Source organism: Cetorhinus maximus, chromosome 10 (genome assembly GCF_964194155.1).
Source record: "Cetorhinus maximus chromosome 10, sCetMax3.hap1.1, whole genome shotgun sequence".
In the NCBI taxonomy this organism is placed as follows: domain Eukaryota; kingdom Metazoa; phylum Chordata; class Chondrichthyes; order Lamniformes; family Cetorhinidae; genus Cetorhinus; species Cetorhinus maximus.
This window is the reverse complement of record NC_135888.1, coordinates 122,468,349-122,490,122: the sequence shown is the minus strand read 5'-3', so window position 1 is coordinate 122,490,122 and position 21,774 is coordinate 122,468,349. Positions and strand designations below refer to the sequence as shown.

General features: G+C 42.7%; 2 protein-coding genes across 7 annotated transcripts in view; both read left to right on the top strand.

The window, feature by feature from the left end:
- The first annotated feature begins 1,976 nt into the window (after positions 1-1,976).
- LOC144685294 (signal peptidase complex subunit 3-like) lies at positions 1,977-14,667 on the top strand. Of its 2 annotated transcripts, XM_078549712.1 has the most exons (5): positions 2,055-2,199; positions 7,132-7,198; positions 8,680-8,754; positions 9,047-9,162; positions 14,395-14,667. In XM_078549712.1, the coding sequence occupies exons 1-5, from the start codon at positions 2,057-2,059 to the stop codon at positions 14,525-14,527; spliced, it is 534 nt and encodes a 177-aa protein (XP_078405838.1). In that variant the 5' UTR covers positions 2,055-2,056; the 3' UTR covers positions 14,528-14,667. The 2 variants fall into 2 exon arrangements, with proteins under 2 accessions (XP_078405839.1, XP_078405838.1); XM_078549713.1 differs by lacking the exons at positions 7,132-7,198; positions 8,680-8,754 and adding an exon at positions 6,450-6,537 and having other exon boundaries at positions 1,977-2,199.
- Positions 14,668-21,201: 6,534 nt separating this feature from the next.
- Positions 21,202-21,774, top strand: part of hmgxb3 (HMG box domain containing 3) — a 77,034-nt gene continuing 76,461 nt past the window's right edge. For all 5 annotated transcript variants that reach the window (XM_078551066.1, XM_078551064.1, XM_078551063.1 and 2 more), the window contains exon 1: positions 21,202-21,296. The gene's annotated coding sequence lies outside the window, so the exon portion shown is untranslated. The remainder of the gene's footprint in view (positions 21,297-21,774) is intronic.

The following is a 21,774-nucleotide window of genomic DNA, read 5'->3' as shown; positions in this document are numbered from 1 at the left end:
TATTACAAGAGGAATTGAATATAAAAGTAAGGATGTTATGCTTCAGTCATACAGGGGGTTGGCGAGACCACATCTCGAATATTGTGTACAGTTTTGGCCTCCTTATTTAAGGAAGGTTGTAAGTGCGTTGGAGACAGTTCAGAGGAGGTTTGCTAGATTGATACCTGGAATGAGCGGACTTGTCTGATGAGGAAAGGTTAGACCAAATGGGCCTGTTTCCACTGGAGTTCAGAAGAGTGAGGGTTGACTTGATTGAAGTATAAAAAATCCTGAACGGTATTGACAAGGTTGATGTAGAAAGGATGTTTCCTCTTGTGGGTGAGTCCAGAACTAGGGGGCACTGTTTTGAAATCAAGGGTCGCCCTTTTAGGACAGAGATGAGGAATTTTTTTTTTTTCTGAGGGTTCCAAAATGACTTTGGAACTCTCTGCCTCAGAAGGCAATGGAGGTGGGGTCATTGAATATTTTTAAGGCGGAGTTAGATAGATTCTTGTTAGGCAAGGGAATCAAAGGTTATTGGGGGTTGATGGGAATGTGGAATTCTGAATAAACAGATCAGCTATGATCTTATTGAATAGCAGAACAGGTTCGTGGGGCTGAATGGCCTACTCCTATTTCTTATGTTCGTATATACGTTTGTATGTTACATGTGCTATATCTTGCTATACTGGGTACATGGGTATGGAATAAGAGAGAGAGCTGGTAAAAAAGTGTACTTTCATTTTAATACTGAAATTGTGGACATAATCTTTGCTTTTTTTTTAACAAGTCAAAGGGGGAATCATGTTTCACTCCCTGCTTGCAGATGCATGCTAACATTTATGGTGCACATTTGGCCTGCAATTCCACCAGCAGTATGATTGTTTATTATCATTGAAAAGAAGTAGACATCACAGCTGAGCCTAATCTTGTCATAGCCATTAATCACACGTGTACATCTAGCTGAGATTACTGAATAGTGATTAGCTCTAAAGAAATGAAATGGAATGCCAACTTTAGATTTATCTAAAGTATTTTTTAACGATGTGAAATCAGCTTAAATGCTGTAATTGGGTATCTCAGTAATTGAGAGACGTTCTCTTGAGCTCAAGTGAGCAATGAAATTAGCTCAAACTGATCAATTTTTCAGGGCTGTTGGCATAATCCTGTTAATTTTAAAGTCTTAACATTTGCAGTTTTGTCTGCTTCATTTTCCTCCACAGCCGGGTTTAAATTTACTTTTTGACATATTAAATGTTGATTCTGTTCATTATGTAGCCCGGGACATTTTGAAGTCTCAAGAATTATAGTTAGAATGTATCTCAGTCACTGAAATGAGCGTTTCGCTGCATTGATTATTCTGCAGCAATAATACTCTGACCCTGATAACGTTAAGCCTCACTCATGTCTTGTGTCATTCATTTCTGCTTACACTTGTAACCTATAGTATTGTGCCTATGACGGTCCGCTGGGGGAAGAAATAACAGCTAGAGATGTTTTAAGTGTTTTTGCAGGTTGTCGCTTTTGCTGAACCCACCTCATTTTGTTGACTTTGGGGAATGCCCCCCTCCCCCACCAGAAATGAGTGCTACTACTGGATTGCTAGCACGCTAATAAGGATTAGCCTTTCGTTGTAACGAGTTTCATCATCAAAACTCATTAGGGAGGTGTCAGCTGTGGCTCAGTTCATAGCACCCTCGCCTTTGAATCAGAGGGTTGTGGGTTCGTGTCCCACTCCCGGAAACCAAGAACTGTGATGGTACTCGACAGAGTTGCAATCTGTGACTGTTGATAACTCGAAAGAATTATCGAAACTCATTAGCTTATTCTATTTGGAAATCTGAGTCTTGAGGGGAAGGTTTAAAAAGCAGATGTGCGGTTGGGGAGTCTTGAGATAGAGCAGGTGCAAGACAAAGCTGCACAGAGATAGAGAGAGAGAGAGAGAGAGGGGGAGGTGTGGGAGGGGGGTAAAAAGGGGACTGGGAACCTTTATGCCGAGTTGCAGCGGTTGGACCGGAGTGTTTTGTGCGCTGGGTCTGTTTGTACACCTTGCTCCTGGAGCCGGGCGCCCGGGAAGATGAACAACCTGATCTCGCGGTTCAACTCGCTGTTCGCCTTCACGGTGATGGTGATGGCGGCGCTGACCGTGCTGGTGCTCCTGAGTACAGTGTTCCGGCAGTCCCGGGTACCGGTCAGCATCAGTGTGAGCGGCATCTCTCTGTGAGTGTGGACCGGGGCGGGGGGAGGAGGGGGCCGGGGGCCGAGGGCGAGCTCTCCACAAACCATTACCTCGTTTCCTCGGTGCGACTGCCCCCGACAGTGGAAACTGGGCCTTGGGCTCTTAAGTTATATCCCTAATGCAATAATTGGCAGTTGTCAGGAAAGGCTGGGGGCTTTGTTCTCTGGAAAGAGAAGGCTGAGAGGGGTGGCCTAAAACAGGTAGGTCTCCAAAATTAAGGCTAGGCGGAAGATGGTTCTGTTTGTGGGGGAGTCCAAAACTAGAGGCCATAAATATAATTTCAGTAAAGAACTCAGGAATAACACCGAAGAATGGTTAGAATGTGGAACTTGCTATTTGCATGAAGTAGATGAGGTGCGTGGAATAGATGCCTTTAAGGGGAAGCTAGGTAAGTACACGAAGGAGAAAGGAACAAGAATCTGGCAGTCAGATGAAGTAGGATGGGAGAACATAAGAAGTAGGAGCAGGTGTAGGCCATTCGGCCCCTCAAGCCTTCCCCGTCATTCAATAAGATCATGGCTGATCTGCCCCAGGCCTCAACTCCTCTTTCGTGCCAGCTCCTCATAGCCCTCAACACCCGATTTAAAAAAAAAAATCTACCTCCTCTATATACTAACATAGATCAGTTAGACCAAAAGGCCTGTAATGCTTCTTTGAGCAGTTGCTCATTTAGCTTATTATTTTCTCTTATTTATTGTGTCTTCAATTTATCTTGTCCGATAACTTGGAATACTCTCCTATCTGCAAATGGGTGGTGGTGGTGGTGGAGACTGGGTCATAGCTTATAAATATTAACTCTTGATTATCTTTAATATGTCTCCATTATAACTTTGACAATGTTATTGGTTTGTTACTTTCTTTTAATATCCCAATTACAATTGCATACTGGCTTTCAAATATGTCACAATTTATAATACTATTCTGAGGACAGATTGTAGAAACGGTCACATAACTTTTTATTAATTCTAATTATATTTAATTTGATACAATTTGGAGCAATAAGTTACATTTATTTATGATAGTTTACATTAAGCAGAAGGAAAGGTTGAAATGAGAAATGATCTGAAGCACAGAAGGTACCTTTTGAGAATAAAGAGTGTTCGGGCAAGGTAATGAAGGTTTGAGACATGATATGCAAAGTCCAGGGGTATGGTGCCTGAAGGCTCTGGCACCCATGGTAGAGCAACAGAAAGGGGGAGGTGCCAAGTGACCAAATGTTGGAAGAGAAGAGGATGTGTAATAGAACGTAGAGTGAGGCCATGACAGAGTGTGAAGATTTTGAAATTTGTGCTGAGGTGCAGGGAGCCAGTAGAGATGAAACATGTGGATGAAATTGCATCGGAAAAGATGGAGCCTGCAGAACTCTAGATGAGTTAGATTTTTGTAGGTTGGGGTAAAAACATCAAACTTTGAGGTAAAAAAGGTGCAAATGAGAGTTTTAACTACAGTGGAAATCTGGGCTAGTGATGTTTGACTAGGTGGCTTTGCTGTTGGAGCAACATAGGATTTGAAGCTGAGCTGGCGTTGAGGATACTCACCTATTGCTTCAGACTGTGTGGATTTTTTATTTAATAATACTACCCCACTGCATCAGTTTTGCTTAATGTCATCTTAGTTTTTCATTATAATAAAGATTAATATTATTCTTGGCAGTCTTGCTGGAAAAAAGAGATTTTTGTTAAAGATTTTCCTCTTGCACTTGGATTTGCATTCTTGCGAAATGTCCTAAGGGAGACAACAAATTTATACTGTATGAGAAGAGAATGCTAATTGGTTGGCAAGTGGACTCTGGTAGAGGCATTGTCATGGAGAGTACACCAGTTGATGGTGACTGACAGTTAATTACCAAGCATCATTTGAAATTTGAACCAGGCATCTTGACAGCAAATGGCTGTCGCTTATTTTGTTTAGCTGAAACAGGCATAATGTGTGTACATGCTCCTTCTGTCTGCAAGGAACCAGGCCTGTGTATTAATATATATATATAGCTTATAGTACACGCAAATGTGCCACACTGCAAACCCGACTGACAATCTTAAATTGGTTGTGAGCGTAATTCTTAGCACACTGAGGGTTATTTAGCAAATGTTGTCCAATCGCGGAGTCACATCTAATGTTGGACACTGTGTTTTGAGTTTTGCAAGCACAGACTGGTTGATATGACTTGCAGTCTTTGGGATGTACGGCCTACATACCTAGCATCATACTGGCGCCGAAATTCATATACCACATTCCTCATTTGTGTGATAGGTAGAACGTATTTTTGGCTTGACGGCAGCCTCCTGTTAGTGGTGAATGCCACTCGTGTTGCTACTGCATAGTAGCAGCGTGAAACAGCTAAATTCCCCTGTTGCTCAAATTTTTGAGGTACCTTGCCCTTCCAGGGTAACCTGAGGTAGATTGGGCACTTTTCAGGGCCGAAAGTGATAACCTTAGGCCCGTTCATGAGATATGCAGCGCAAAATTATCTGATCAGGGTAGCCGTTATTCTGCAGGATGCGCCCTATTTCAGCATCAAGCTTGCATGGTGAGCAAATGGCTCGGGCCCTAATTACAAGATTGCTTATAAGGCCAATCTTATAGTGTGTGGAACTGTTAGAATCCCAATGTGTATATTGACCAGTGAAAGTAGGCTTGCAGTAGACTGTGGTAAAGAACCCCCCTGGCAGATTTCTCAACTAGTATGTCAGGAAAGGGAGTTTATTTGACTGCTCCATTTCATCGGTGAATTTGAGCGCAGGATGGAGCCCATTAAGACATGTAAGGAAATTATTACATGCAGCTGCGGATTTAAATATAGCAAACATATCATCCACATACCTTGGCACTACTTGGCAATCTGTTGTTCTGCCATTATTGTCTATCCCTTAACGCACTACAGTTCCTTTTATTACTATCCCATTCCTTAATTTGTCATTTAGTTGTTTGGTAATACAGAACTTGGGTATTGCTGAAAAAAAGAGACAGGTCTAAGCTTTTTAGCTTGCATTCATCAGGACACTCACAAGAATACCAGTATAAGGTGGAAAACAACAATTTATACTGTATGTGAAGAGAGTGCTGATTGGTTGGCAAGTGGCATTGCCATGGAGAATGCAGCACTGATGGTGACTGACAGATAGCTGCCAAGCATCGTTTGAAATTTAAACCAGACAGCTTGACCCTGATTGGCAAAGGCATTGCCTTGAGGAATGAGTTAGCTGAAATAGGCGCAATGTATGTACATGTTTTTTCTGTCTGCAAAGAACAGGGCCCTGTGTATTAATGTAGCTTCCAGGACACGCAAATGTGCCACATTACGAGCCCGACTGACAATCTTAAATTGGTTGTCAGCATAATTATTAGCACACTAAGAATTATTTAGCAAGTGCTATCCAATCGCAGAATCACATCTAATGTTGGACACTCTTTGAGTTTTGCAAGCACGAGCTGGTTGGGTGCAGTCTGTACACTGCCCATTGCAAACAGCGGCTGGGACATGCTGTTTGATACAATCCACTAGTCTTTGAAATGTACAGCCTACATACCTAGCATCACACTGACACTGAAATTCACATTACTCATTTGTGTGATAGGCAGAACATATTTTTGCCTTGACAGCAGCATCCTGTTAGTGGCGAATACCACAAGTGGTATTGGTGCAAATTGGTGTGGAGCTTGTGGTTGATATTAACCAAACACGTCCCTCTTTGGTCCGTTGATGATGCAGGGGAATAGTACAAAGTAAGAAGTTTAAAAATGAGTTTTATTCCCCATCTACAATGGGTATACTTGTAAGTATCTCCCCTGAACCTACCTCCTTCAATGAATTAATGTCTTGGTATTATGTTTTATTCATCAGTATTCTTGTTTCCTATTCATATTTACAGGCTGTGATCCTCGTTGTCACTTGATCCTTTAATTCTCTTAGTTGCAGTATATTCTTCTCAATTTGTCCATAATTCAAACATTATGAAAAAAGATTGCTTCAAAACTGGTTGCCATAAGACAGTTTGTGTGTCATTTTGGATGATCATGAATGGGAACAGAAAAAGAAATTTATGGTAGTTTGGGTGTACCAAATAGTTTATTCCTGTTTTTCCCCAATTTGCTATTAGAATAATGTGCAGAAATAATGGTAACATTCTTATTAATTTGCTTTAAGTATACACCCATTACTTTTACATACTGTGTGGCAGAAAATTCCCTGATAATCCCTGCAGTAATGACGTCACAATTGTTACTCTTTCAGTGTGAACGTCATCATGCATGAGCGATGCCACCCCATGGATTTGATTGTTGGGCCCGGAATTACAGCACCAGGTGTCAGTTTAAGCCAGGTATTATGTGGGCTTTGCTATCTCGATTTATAATATCTTAACTTATTAATTGAATTACTGCCTAATCAATCCCTCCCAGCCAACTGCTGCCTTGTATTCACATTGTCTATGCTGGCAGTATTTCACAGCAGTGAAAATGACCCGGCTATTATTGTATGAAAGCTTCTGTGGCAGGCACCAGTATGTGGTGCAAACTTCTCAAAAGTTGTTTATATTTCTCTTTACTGCAGAAGCAAAGATGTCCAATACCAGCCGAAATCTTAAACCCTCTTCACTCTGGAAAACTCTGCAAAATGGCTGAATAATTTATTGCTTTTCAAAAAAATTCCTGTTGCCTTATCTGTATTTAAATTGTAATGGGTGTATACTGGAACATCGCCTAAGTAGGGATCAACTAACTTTTTCACCCATAAAATAGGATTTTGTGAATTGTATATTTTTCACAGTATTAAAAAAAATAGCTTCAAGTATGTGAAATGATAAGGTAAAGCTTCATCTGCTTAAAATGTAGGGAAAATAAGAGCGTAGTATCAGGGAGAGGAAGAGAAGGAGTGTTGCCTGTGTTTTGGAGTACATGTTTTGTTTCTATTTCAGAAAAAAATATGAAGACTACACTGGAAAGTATGATTTAGGATCTGTAAATTTTAGCGTTTATGTTGATATCCTTTTTCGTACTTGATTCACAGTTCTGTTCATCAAGCTGAGGACTGGGAATCCCAGGTTAGGTATAGGAATGTAGGAATTGCTCAATGAAAAAAGACAAAGGTCCATCTCGGTTGTCTTCTACCACCTCGGTAGTCACATGGTTCAAAGATAATGATGGTATTATTTAATAATGGCATTTATTTTACAAATTTCAACAACAGCAGGTCCTTTGAATTCCACACACAACTTGCAACGCATGAAGCATCAATACCTGCCTGCCCAGCATTCGCTATGTAATCTGAAAACAGAAAAATACTTGAGGCTAGCCAGACCAAAAAAGAACATTGTACTGTTTCCACTGACAGGAGGGTCAGCAACCAGAACATGTAAGACAATGGTCAAAGGTATTCAGAGGAGAAATGAGGAGACATTTTGTTCTGCACTAAGTTGTTAGGATCTAGAATAAAACTGGTGCAGTGACCTGATAAAACTGGTGGAAGCAGATCCAATAGCACAATCACAAAGGAATTAGATATATGCATGAAAAAGAGAAAATTGCAGAACTAATGCAAAAGAACAGGGGAAAGGGGTTAATTGAATAGCTCTTTCAAAGATTTGGCACAGGTGCAATGGACCAAATGGCCTTCTGCTGTGCACTTTGTTTCTATGAAGTGAAACAACCCCAGGCTGTGGAGATCTTTGGGAATCTTAGATCCAAAGTCACCTGTTCTTCCCAAGCATGTTATATTTATCAGATGTCATATATTACTCATACTGTATCACAAAATATTTTCTGAAAGAAGTGTATCTCATTTGAATTTGATAGTATTGATTCATTCAATATGATCTTTTCCACCATGTCCCTATGAAGCCTGTTCCATAGATTTAACACTCGCTGACAGAAATAACGTTTCTGCATTATAACAGTTAGATGTAAGTGAAGCTGCCTACACTATCTATATAGCACGCCTCAGCCCAATCTTGAGGGCCACCCCTCAGTGTTCCAGTGTAATGTTTTTCCTTTCACTCTCCAGCCATTCTGTTTGGATTGTTAATGCAAACTTAGTGGTATTTAATGCTGAATAATGGCCAGTTTTTAGGATGTCCAAATTGGCTTCATGCAATGCCCTTAAAGTCAGCAGACAGAAGTGGGGTTCACCTTCTCACTTTGGGCTGGATTTGAACTAAGGTACTACATTCTATTAGCTTTTTCAAATTCTCTGATTTCTTTTTTGTTATCTCATTTTTCTAATTATTCTGTCTTCTTTGAGAGCAGATTGCAGAAACAGTCATCCTTGGCTGCTGTTGTGCACCTGAGCAGCTGTTTTGATAGGCCCAAGAAAAGAAAAAACAGAGCACAGCCTAGAAAGGAAGCTATTATGAGGTCATTTTATATGATTCTTATTTGGCAAATAGCCATTTTATCACTTATTGTTGAGGACTTCTATTAAATGAATTTATCCAGAACCCATATTTCCTTTAACTATTTATCTACATCTGGGGCCAGTATTCAATTGGAATGTTAAGCAGCTTTTCCTGTATCTAGCAGTGGAATATGCTACAGAGAAGAATGTAAGTTGAATTTGTCTATATGTGATGCATTGAAGCTGTGCAGACTGCCTAAAATTCATCTATTTGGATGTGCTGTTTATGTATTCTTACCGTTAATCATTATTTGTTTGAGTATGATGTTCCATTTTTTCAGTAACCTGATTCTTTTGTAGTAATGCACAGTGATACGTTATTGCTCTGTCCTGTGCCTTATAGTAATATTTACTTGACGGTATAGTACAGTCTTAAAATTCCTTCCTGCACCTATTTTTATTAATTTCTTCTATCTTTGTTCTGTTAACTTACAATGTAGGCATTGAATCAAGTGGTCCTATGGGATAAAATCCTTCAGCGAGGAAAGAATCCTAGACTTAATCTTCATGATATGAGTCCCAAATATTTATTTTTGGATGATGGAAATGGTCTGAAGTGAGTAAAAAAAAAAAAATATTATTCTTAAGAAAATGGGAAGAGAAAACGAAAAGATTGTTGGTGAACTACACAACCTTTCTCGTTTGTTAACTACATTTTGCTGCTATAGGTCTCAATGTATTGGAGGGTTGACAGTTTGCATCAATTATGATCTCCGATAAAATCAAACTTTTTTATATTCTAAGCTATAAGCTCTAGTGTTTGGAAGTTATTCTAAAATTGTTGTTCAGGAAGAATAAGCTGGTAATTGTAGATCAGTTCGTTGAATGACCCTCATGGACAAACTCTTAAAATTCATAATTCAAAGTCAAATTAGCGAGCATTTATAAATGCTTGGAATAATCGTGGAGAATCAACATGCATTTGCCTAAGTTGAGTAACGTTTGGAAACTTTATTAGTTTTTTGAAGTTGGGTAAATAAGATGTTGGATTTTGAGAAGCCATTAAATAAGGTATCTCAGGGGAGGCTTGTTTTTAAAAAAATCAAGCTTCTAGGATAGGAAAAATATAGTAGCTGAGATAGAATGTAGGTTGATGTCAGGGAAAAAATTGGGTTGGGATTAAACTGTAATGCTTAGATTGCAGGAGGGAAGTGATGTATCCCAAGGGTCAGTGCCATTCCTCGGAATAGAGTGTATGCAAATTTGCTGGTGACAGAAGTAGAAGAGCAGTAAAACACTTCAGGACAATATAAACAGGAGAAATGGGAAGTCAGGTGACAGAAGCAGTTTAATACAGAGAAATATGAAGTAATAGCCTCTTGCTCTACTTTCTTTCCTATATATCCTGTGCCCTCTGAGCTCACCTTGTCCATGTGACTGATCCCCTGCTCCCTTGAATTTATCTCCATCTAATTTTCCTCCCTGGCCCGTTGTAGTCAACATTTTAAATGGTTTTCTCTCTTATGAACACACAAACAAGGAGCAGGAGTATGCCTTTTGGCTCTTCGAGCCTGTTCCGACATTCAATAAGATCATGGCTGATCTGACTGTAATGTCCTGCCTACCCCCAGTAACCCTTCACCCCCTTGTCCATCGAGCATCTATCTACCTCTGCCTTGAAAACATGCAAAGACTCTGCTTCCGCTGCCTTTTGAGGAAGGGAGTTCCAAAGACTTACTACCCTCTGAGAGAGAAAATTTCTTTTCATCTTTGTCTTAAATGAGCGACCCCTTATTTTTAAACAGTGACCCCTAGTTCTCCCACAAGAGGAAACATCCTGTCAGGCACACCTGCCTCTTCCCAGACACCTTTCAGAATTGCTGCCATTGTCCCCTCCTCAAAATTACCACCCCATTTCAATGTTCCTTTCTTCTCAAATTCTTTAATTGCAATGTCACTAACCAAGACTTTCACTTAACTCCAAGTTTGAATCTCTACAATTAGATTTCTCACACTGAATCAGCCCTAATCCAAGTCACAAATGACATCCTCTGTGATTATGACTGTGGTGCACTATCCTATAACCTCTCTGCAGCCTTCAACTTAGTTGACCATGTTATTTCCTCCAACACCTCCGCTCTGTTGTTCCACTCAGTAAAACTGTTCTCATTTGGTTCCACTCTTACCTCTGCAACCAAACCTAGAGTATCTCCAGCAATGGCTTTTGTTCCTATATCATTATCTCTGTTCTTCATTTATGTGACTTCATCTGAAAACTTGGGGTCCTAACATGTACGCTGATGCCACTCAGCATTACCTCTCCACTACTTCCCTTGACCGCTACACTGCTTGTATGTTGTCTGACATCTAGTCCTAGGTGAGTCACAAGTTCCTTCAGTTAAACATTGGAAAGACCAAAGCCATCATCTTTCAGTCCAAGCCAAAGATTTCATGTTCTTGCCACTGATTTCATCTCCCTCCCCACCTATTGTCTCAGATTGAACCAGATTGTTAACAACTGCAGTATCCTTTTTGACCCATAGTGAGCTTCTGGTCCCACATCCTGTCCTCCACAAAAGCACAAACTTTTATCTTCAAAGCTGCTTGTTTCCACCTCAGCCCATTTGCTGCTAGATCCTTCATCCACACCCCCAGACTCGACCAATCCAATGGTCCCCTGGCTGTCCTCACATCCTTAATCCTTCCTAAACTTCAACTCATCCAAAACTCTGCTGTGTGTACCCTAACCCGAACTAAGACCACTTCACCCATCACTCCATGTTCACTGATCTACATTGGTTCCCATTCTCCCAGTATTTCAAATTAAAAATTCTCACGTTTCTGTTCAGATCCTTGCATGACATCACCCCTTCCTAACTCTATAACATTGTCAAACTCTACAACCCTTTGGGAACTCAGCATTCCTTCAGCTTTAGCCCCTTATGCTCTCTGAAATCCCTTCAACGTTGAGAGTCATTGCATGAGCCATCTCGACCCTGAGCCCTGGAATTCCTCCGTAAACCTCTCCAGCCCCCTCTCTTAATACCCTGCTTGAAATCAGCCAACTTGAATAAGATTTTAGTCATCTTTCTCTTCCCTACCTTACGTCTTCTTTGGCTCGGTGTCAGTTTTTGTCTAATTACATTGCTGTGAAGCACCAAATGCATGTTTTTATTGAGGGGAGCAGGGAACAAAAATGGAAGCACACATTCAGTGAGAGTACACAGCCAATGTTTTTTTTATTCATTTATGGGATGTGGGCATCACTGGCTCAGCCGGTATTTATTGCCCATCCCTAATTGCCCTTGAGAAGGTGGTGGTGAGCTGCCTTCTTGAATCGCTGCAGTCCCTGTGGTGTAGGTACACCTACAGTGTTGTCAGGGAAGGTGTGAATGATTAAGTACCTATGGCTTCAAGTACAGTTTCAACTTTTCTGCAAAGTTGTTGTTTATTTAATAGTTTATCTTGCTTCTGCGTTATTCATATTTCTGATATTTGCATTTGCATTTTTTTCTTGAATAATATGATCTATCAGTATTATAGTTTTCTGCATATTGGAATAAGTAGAGGACGTTCAGTGTAAAATAATTCACTTAAGGGTAACTGTAGCGCACTGGCCGATTAAGTTCATAAGTGTGGACCTACCTGTTCAGCTTACGTCTTTTGTCTGTGAATGAATGGAAAGTGTTGCAGGTGATGGGAATACTAGTGGGAGTTGGAGCTTCCAGTCTCGGCCTCATTTAAGATTGCGAAACTACCATATGGAAATTGTGAATCTTTGGAGTAGAAATACGTTGGGATCCTAAAACAACAATTGCTTGCATTTTACTGTGCCTTTAATGTAGTAAAACATTACAAGTTGATTCACAGGAGGGCTATCAAAATAATTTGACACTAAGCCATATAAGGAGATATTAGGACAGGTGAACAAAAACTTGGTCAAAATGTTTTGAGCAGTGTCTTCAAGGAGGCTAGAGAGATGGAGAGTTTTAGGGAGAAAACTACAGAGTTTAGAACATAGGCAGCTGAAGGCATGACCGCTAATAGTGGAGCGATTAAAACTGGGATTGTCCAAGAGGCCAGAATTGCAAGAGTGCAGAAATAGCACTAATATTTTTGTGATGTTATATTGATATTCCTCAATACCATCTATTCCATCATTGTCATCTTATTTGTTGAAAAGTTTGTTTTAAGAACTGCTATGGACCTATAAGCACCACTCGCAGGACGAGGACACTTAGAAAATATCAATGGGGTTAGACAAAGTCAAGGTGGAATTATGAAAGGGAAATCATGTTTGACAAATCTACTGGAATTTTTTGAGGACGTAACTAGAAGAATAGGTAAAGGAGAACCATGGATGTGGTGTATTGGGATTTTTAGAAAGCTTTTGATTAAGTCCCACATAAGAGGCTAGTGTGCAAAATTAAAGTACAGGGGATTGGGGGTAATATAGTGGCATGGATTGAGAATTGGTTAGCAGACAGAAACAGAGTAGGAATACATGGGTCTTTTTTGGAGTGACAGGCGGTGACTAGTGGGGCACCTCGGGGTCAGTGCTTGGTCCCCTGTTGTTCCCAATATATATCAATGATTGGGATGAGGGAACCAGATGTAATATTTCCAAGTTTGCTGATGACACGAAACTTGGTGAGAGTGGTGAGGAGGATGTTAAGAGGCTTCAAGGGGACTTGGACAAGTTGAGTGAGTGGGCAAATACATGGCAAATGCAGTATAATGTGGATAAATGTGAAGTTATCTACTTCGATAGGAAAAACAGAATGGCAGAGTATTATTTAAATGTTATAGATTGGGAAAATTTGATGTACAAAGGGACCTGGGTGTCCTTGTACACCAGTCACTGAAAGCAAGCATGCAGGTTCAGCAAGCAGTTAAGAAGGCAAATGGTATGTTGGCCTTCATTGTGAGAGGACTTAAGTACAGGAGCAAGGATGTCTTACTGCAGGTGACCACACCTGGAGTATTGTGTGCAGTTTTGGTCTCCATACCTAAGAAAGGATATACTTGCCATAGAGGAAGTGCAGCAAAGGTTCACCAGACTGATTCGTGGGGTGGCAGGATTGTTGTATGAGGAGAGATTGGGTGGACTAGGCCTGTATTCACTGATGTTCAGAAGATTGAGAGGGGATCTCATTAAAAGGTATGAAATTCTGACAGGGCTGGATGCAGGGATGATATTTCCTCTGGCTGGGGGGGTCTAGTGCAAGGGTTCACTGTCTCAGGATGTGGGGTAGGCCACTTAGGACTGAGATGAAGGCAAACTTCTTCACTCAGAGGGTAGTGAACCTGTGGAATTCTCTACCACAGAAGGCTATGGAGGCCGTCATTGAATATAATTAAGAAGGAAATAGACCATAAGACCATAAGACATAGGAGCAGAAATTAGGCCATTCGGCCCATCAAGTCTGCTCCGCCATTCAATCATGGCTGATAAGTTTCTCAACCCCATTCTCCCGCCTTCTCCCAGTAATCTTTGATCCCCTTACCAATCAAGAAATAGACAGATTTCTAGACGCTAAAGGTGTCAAGGGGTATGGGGAGAGACCGGGAGTGTGACGTTGAGATGGAGGATCAGCCATGATCCTATTGAATGGCGCAGCAGGCTCGAAGGGCCGAATTACTTCCTACTGCTTCTATTCTCTATGTTCCCCAAAAGACAGCGCAGAGCAAATAAAAGAGGGATTTTCAATTTATCCTAATGTGAATCTAAATGTCTAGTGTTGTCAAAACCATGTTTCTGGAATTGTCAGATGATTGTGATTTGAACGATGTGCAGCTACTGTTAATGTTTTTTTTTCCACTTTCTTCCCTCACCTCCATCCCCAAGAGGAAATAAGAATGTCTCCTTGTCCCTTTCGTGGAATATTGTTCCAAATGCTGGAATATTGTATCTAATACCTGCCTCTGGTCAGAAAGTAATGCCATTACCTGAAAATTATGAAGATTTCAGAAGTGATTGATACAAAAGAGAAAGGCTGGGTACAGGTCTGAACCATGCAATTCTGTATTTGGAAAGCTACTTTCATTGCCATATCTAAACCTTTTGTAATTTAACTAAACAATGCCCATGTTTTTAATAAAAGACTGCTAAAGAAAATGCACCACCATTTTTATTTATTCGATTATTTCTAGTCAAATGTTTAGTCTTCATTGAGAATGGCTATTATTCTGTTGCAAGTGTGGATTAATATATAAATGTTGAGGATAATACTTTGGTGCAATGTGAGAGCCAAATTGATCTTGCAATTAGGAACTTTCAAGTTTAATCACTACTTCGGCCAGATGTTACTTTTATTCATTGAGTAAGTTAAAATACTTTGGCATCAATTTAATTTTTCAGGAAGACACAACTTCCTGAATGGTTTAGCGGGTGAATGCACTGGCTTGTTTTATACAGAGGCAAGTACAGTACAGAGGTCCAGATTCAATTTGTGTGTGATAATCATTTTGGGCATAGACAGGACAGGAATTGTACAGGTATAGTTCACTTCACTGATCATGGACTGGGAGGGGGGCAAAGAAAATCAGGCTACATTGCTGTAAAGTGAATGTTTTTTGGACATGCAGTTGTTGAGGACAGGATCAATCTGCACAGTAATTCCCCTCGATTAACCCATGGTTGCAAAACCTACCAACATTAGTTTAGGTTAGGAAGATTATTGGTGTCTGTGGAAATGTGACCTGGAAGGAATTTTAGAAACTTGGCAGGAATACAGGTCTGTACTTTTAAGAAATTCTGTTTACTGCTTGCTGATCATAGTATATACATATGCATTGCTTAGACAGACGCAATGGGATACCCCAGGTGTGAATTGTTTGAGCTATATCATTCAGTTACAGATATCCTTGCCCTTATCAATGATTGGATACTCAATATTGCTTTTTAAAAATGCAGCCTTTTGTGGATAGATGTCCATGAATATAAGGAATAGCAGTAGACCATTCAGTCTCTCAAGTTTGCTTAGCTATTCAATAAGATCATGGCTGATCTACCTCGACTAAACTTTCCTGCATTATCCCATATCCCTTGATTCCCTCAGTATCTAAAAATCTGTTCTCTGACATTAATATACACAACGATTGAAGAATGTTCTCCAATTTCTGTATAGACTGGATAAAAAGACAAGTCACTTTGGCAGATCACTAATATCTGGAATCCATAGTCACAGAAGTGCAGGAAGTTTCCTATACAAGTGAAGCCTGAGAGACAGGCGGAGCTACAAATTGCTGTACTCCCCTGCTGTTTGATCACACGATTTTCTGTGATGAAGCTTCAATAGATGTGCCAACTCTGTACACGAATCCATCGCGAGAGGTGTGACTTCTGAGTTTTGCTCATGATCTTGTGCATTTTTGTAAGTGGAAAGAAATAAGAAAGACTTACATTTATATAGAGCTTTGTAATTGCTGCTGTAATGTAGGAAACACGGCAGCCAGTTTGCACAGAGCAAATTCACACAAACAACAATGTGATAATGACCAGATAATCTTTTTGTGATGAAGAATGAGTGATAAATATTAATCAGGGCACCAAGGGTAACTCCCCTGCTGCTCTTCGAAATAGTGCCATGGGATCATGTCAACCTGAGACGACCTCAATTTATATCTCCGTTGAAATATGACACCTCAATTTATATCTCCGTTGAAATATGACACCTTTGTCAGCACTGTACTAGTGTGTCAGCTTTGGATTTTTGTGCTCAAGTCTTGGAGCATGACTTAAAGCCACAATTTCCTGACTCAGAAGCTACAGTCCTACCAGCTGAGCTGTGGCTAACACAAGTGGAGCCAAAAGCTGGAGCTAGGACCAGTCCTTCGATTAGGGTGAGTGTCAGGCTGTGAGGAGGGTGAGGAGTTGATGATTGTGACTGGCAAATGTTGTGACCAGCTGCTTCATTAATCAGGAAAAAAGTTCTGCCACTTTTTTTTTATAGCTTCAGATTGCGGTAAAATAACAAAAATCAAGAGCAATCCCCCATCCCTCTCTGGAGCCACCACATGTTTCTGGGCACCCACAGAGGGACAAACCGCTGGTTCACACACAAACCTCCACTATCACTGTCACTTCGCTTTAAGGCTGGCGAATGAGTTGTGGGAAACTGATATCCTGCATTTGTTCCCAAACACTATCCACAAAAGATTTAATGATGAATTCCCCCCACATTTACACATCAGTGTAAATTAACTAATTGACTAATAAGGTTGGACAGAAATGGCAGGGCTAGTGGTGTGCTGTGACTACAGTATGTGGAAATCTGTAGAATGCACTGCAATCCTGGCCAACCATAACTGCAGTGAGTGTCTGCAGCTTAGGCAACTTCGGCTCGAGTTGCTGAGCTGAGTCTGAGTTGCAGACATTGGGTGGTTACCTGGTCACTGTTCCAGGAGGCAGTCACACCCCTTAGGCTAGGTAGAACCTTAGAGTTGGTCAGTGGTCAGGGACAGGAGGGTGTGACTGCGACAGGAAGAGGAATTGGCATGTAGTGATGTAGCCTCAGCCCTGAGTTTGTCCAACAGGTACAAGGTGCTTGCTACCTGTGTGGATGAGGAGAAGGTCTGCAAGGTGGATGAGCAGATTGGCCATGGCACCATGGTGAAGTATGCCATTCAAGTGGGGCGGGGAGCAAAAAGGAATGCTGTACCGATAGGAGATGGGGATAGATCCTGTCCTCTGCAGCTGCAGCCGGGCGCTCCGAAGGTTCTTTTGCCTGCCTGGTGCCAGGGTTAAGGACATCCCCTTGCGGCTGGAGAGGAACTTGAAGTTGGAGGGCGAGAATTCAATTGTCGTGGTCTACAGGGGAACCAACGATACAGATGGAACCAGGAATGATATTTTGTTAAGAGAATGTGAGGAGTTAAGGTCCAAATTAAAAAGCAGAACACCAAAGGTAATCATCTCTGGATTGTTACCTGAGTCATGCGTCAAGTGGCATAGGGTCAAGCGGATTAGAAAATGAAAAGTGTGGTTCAAAGAGTGGTGTGGGAAGAAGGGGTTTTGATTCACGGATCAGTACTCAGGGAAGAGTAAGCTATTTTGCTGGAATGGGCTCCACTTGAACTGGGTTGGGACTAGTGTCCTGGGGAGGCAGTGGCTAGTGATATTGTTGCTGGACCAGTAATCCAAAGACACAGGGTAATGCTCTGGGGACAATAAAAAAGCTGGAATTAAAAGTCCAATGACCATGAAACCGTTGTCGATTGTCATAGAAACCCATCTGGTTCACTAATGTCCTTTACAGAAGGAAAGCTGCAGTCCTTACCTGGTCTGGCCTACATGTGACCCCATGTTGACTCCTAACTGCCCTCTGTCGCCATTTGATACAACTGAGTGGCTTGATAGGCCATTTCAAAGTCCATAGGGAATGAAACCGAATGGACCACTCAGCATCAAGTTAGGCACCAGAAACAACAACGGCAAACTCAGCCCTATCAACCCTGCAAAGTCCTCTCCTAACTAACACCTGGGATCTAATGCCAAAATTGGGAGAGCTGTCTCGCAGACTAGTCAAGCAACAGTCTGACATAATCAGCCTCATGGAATCATTTTTTTTTACAGATAATGTCATCGACACCACCATCACCATCTCTGGGTAATTCCTATTCCACCAGCAGGACAGACCCAGCAGAGGTGGAGACACAGTGGTACACAGTTGGGAGGGAGTTGCCCTGTGAGCCCTCAACATCATCTCCAGACCCCATAAAGTCTCAAGGCATCAAGTCAAACACGGGCAAGGAAACCTCCTGCTGATTACCATGTACCTTCCCCGCCCCCCCACCCCACCCCCCACTCAGCTGATGAATCAGTATTCCTCTATGTTGAACACAATTTGGAGGAAGCACTAAGGGTGGCAAGAGTGTAGTATGCATTCTGGGTGGGGGACTTCAATGTCCATCACCAAGAATGGCTCAGTAGCACTACTACTGACCGAGCTGGCTGAGTACTAAAGGACGTATCTGCTGTACTGGATCTGCGGCAGGTGGTGAGGGAACCAACAAGAGAGAAAAACATACTTGATCTCGTCCTCATCGATCTGCATGCCACAGATGCATCTGCCCATGATAGCATCAGTGGGAGTGACCACCGCACAGTCCTTGTGGAGACAAAGACCCTTCTCCACATTGAGGCTACCCTCCATCATGTTGTCTGGCACTACCACCATGCTAAATGGGATAGATTTCGAACAGACCTAGCAACTCAAGACTGGACATCTATGAGGCACTGTGGATCAGCAGCAGCAGCAGAATTGTACTCCACCACAATCTGTAAATTCATGGCCGGGCATGTCCCCACTCTACCATTACCACCAAGCTAGGGGATCAACCAGTGAGCAGATTATTCCTAAGCAAGTGCTGCTTGATAGCACTGTTGATAATCCCTTCCATCACTTTACTGATGATCGAGAGTAGACTAATGGGGTGGTAATTCCCGGGTTGTATTTGTCGTGCTTTTTGTGGACAGGACACACCTGGGCAATTTTCCACATTGTCGGGTACATGTCAGTGTTGTAGTTGTACTGGAATAACTTGGCTATTCCAAGTTCATGGATGTCCAGTCTTGAGTTGCTAGGTCTGTTCGAAATCTATCCCATTTAGCATGGTGGTAGTGCCAGACAACATGGTGGCGGGTAGCCTCAATGTGGAGCAGCACAAGTCTTCAGTACTATTGCCGGAATATTGTCAGGGCCCATAGCCTTTGCAGTATCAGGTGCCTTCAGCCATTTCTTGATATCCTGTGGAGTGATTGAATTGGCTGGAGACTGGCATCTGTGATGCTGGGGACCAACAGAGGAGGCCGAGATGGATCGTCCACTTGGCACTTCTGGTTGAAGACTGTTGCAAATGCTTCAGCCTTATCTTTTGCACTGATGTGCTGGGCTCCCCCATCATTGAAGATGAGGATATTTGTGGAGCCTCCTCTTCCAGTTAATTGTTTAATTGTCCACCACCATTCATGACTAGATGTGGCAGGAATGCAGAGGTTAGATCTGGTCTGTTGGTTGTGGGATTGCTTAGTTCTGTTGGTCGTGTGCTGTTTACGTGGTTTGACATGCAAGTAATTCTGTGTTGTAGCTTCACCAGTTGATACTTCATTTTTGGGTATGCCTGGTGCTACTCCTGGCATGCCCTCCTGCACTCTTCATTGAACCAGGGTTGATGCCCTGGCTTGGTGATAATGGTAGAGTGGGGATATGCCAGGCCATGAGTTTACATATTTTGGTGGAGTATAATTTTGCCGCTGTTGATGGCCCACAGCGCCTCATGGATACCTGGTCTTGAGTTGCCAGATCTGTTTGAAATCTATCCTATTTAGCATGGTGGTAGTGCCACACAGCACGATCGAGGCTATTCTTAACGTAAAGATGTGACTTTGTCTTCATAAGGACTGTGCGGTGGTCACTCCTACTGATACTGTCATGGATGAGGTCATGTAAGTTTTTCCCACTTGTTGGTTCCCTCACCACCTGCCGCAGATCCAGTATAGCAGCTATGTCCTTTAGGATTCGGCCAGTAGTGGTGCTACTGAGCCACTCTTGGTGATGGACATTTAAGTCCCCCACCCAGAGTACGTTCTGTGCCCTTGCAACCCTTAATGCTTCCTCCAAGTGCTGTTCAACATGGAAGAGCACTGGTTCATCAGCTGAGGGAGGGCGGTACATGGTAATCAGCAGGAGGTTTCCTTGCCCATGTTTAATCTGATAACATGAGACTTCATGGGGTCTGGAGTCGATGTTGAGGCAACTCCCTCCTGACTATTTACCGCCGTGCCACCACCTCTGCTGGGTCTGTCCTCCCGGTGCGACAGGACATACCCAAGGATGGTGATGTCTGGGACATTATCTGTAAGGTACAATTTTGTGAGTATGACTAGGTCAGGCTGTTGCTTGACTAGCCTGTGAATCAGCTCTGAGACGTTATCTGTAAGGTATGATTCCTTGAGGATGACTATATCAGGCTGTTGCTCTCCCAATTTTGGAACTAGCCACCGCCCGCCCGGCTGTTAGTAAGGAGGACTTTGCAGGGTCGGCAGGTTTCCGGTGCCTGGGTCAATACTGGGTGGTCCGTCCGGTTTCATTCTTTTTTTGTGACTTTGTAGTGGCTTGCTAGGCCATTTCGGAGGGCACTTAAAAGTCAACCACATTGCTGTGGGTCCGGAGTTACCTAAGGACAACAGATTTCCTTCGCTAAAGGACATTAGTGAACCAGATGGGTTTTTAGACTTTTAGTTCTAGATTTTTATTGAATTCAAATTCTTCCGTGGCGGGATTCGAGCCCAGAGCATTAACCTGAGTATCTGGATTATTTGTCCAGCGACAATACCACTATGCCATCGCCTCCCTCTAATCCCCTGCCCGCCCGCATATTTATTCTTCAATCCCCCCGGACATATTCTTCAATGCCCTCATATTATTATTCAATGCCCACACACATTTATTCTTCAATTCCCCCTATCGCTCTCCTTCTCTCTCTCTTGCCGCCTGCACCAAGATGGTGCTTTCAGACCAGCTCTGACTTGGTAACTGCGCACGCGCCCAAAGCCCAGCCTCCCCCGCCGTCGTCACTTCGCCTCGCCACGTGCGAAATACGGCTGCTCTGATTGGCTACCTCGCACCCAGGGCAAATAGACGACGTGATCGGATTGGAGAAATACAACTTAGCAACGGCGCCATTTTGTCGGCGGAGCGGAAAGGTGCGGAACTGGAATTCTTAAAATCGCCACGAGCAGCCACGGTAAGAGTAAAAAATTCATGGCGGCGGAGGTCGAGCGCTTGTGGGGGCGAATGTTTTAGGTTTTGGCGCGCGACTGGAGTTTGCCGGGACGGCAGTTTTGCGGGATTCCCCTCCCCCTCCCCGCAGTGTGGGCAGCATTGGAGGAGACACAGGACAATAAGGCTGCAGCTCATTGGCCGTCAGGTTTTGAGTATGTTTGTGAGGATGTGAGCAGTGGAGACACTACCGGGAGAGAGGGAGGAGGAGGGGGAGAGAAGAGAGGAGGAGGGGAGGGAAGAGGGAAGGGGCAGTGAAGAGAGGAGGAGGGGGGAGAAAAGAGAGGAGATGGGGGGAAAGAGAGAGGAGGAGGGAAGAGAAGAGGGAAGGGGCAGTGAAGAGAGGAGGGGGACTGAAGAGAGTAGATGGGGGGGAGTGAAGAGAGGTGGGGAGAGACGAGAGGAGGAGGAAGGGGAGAGAAGAGGTAGGAGGAGGAGGGGAA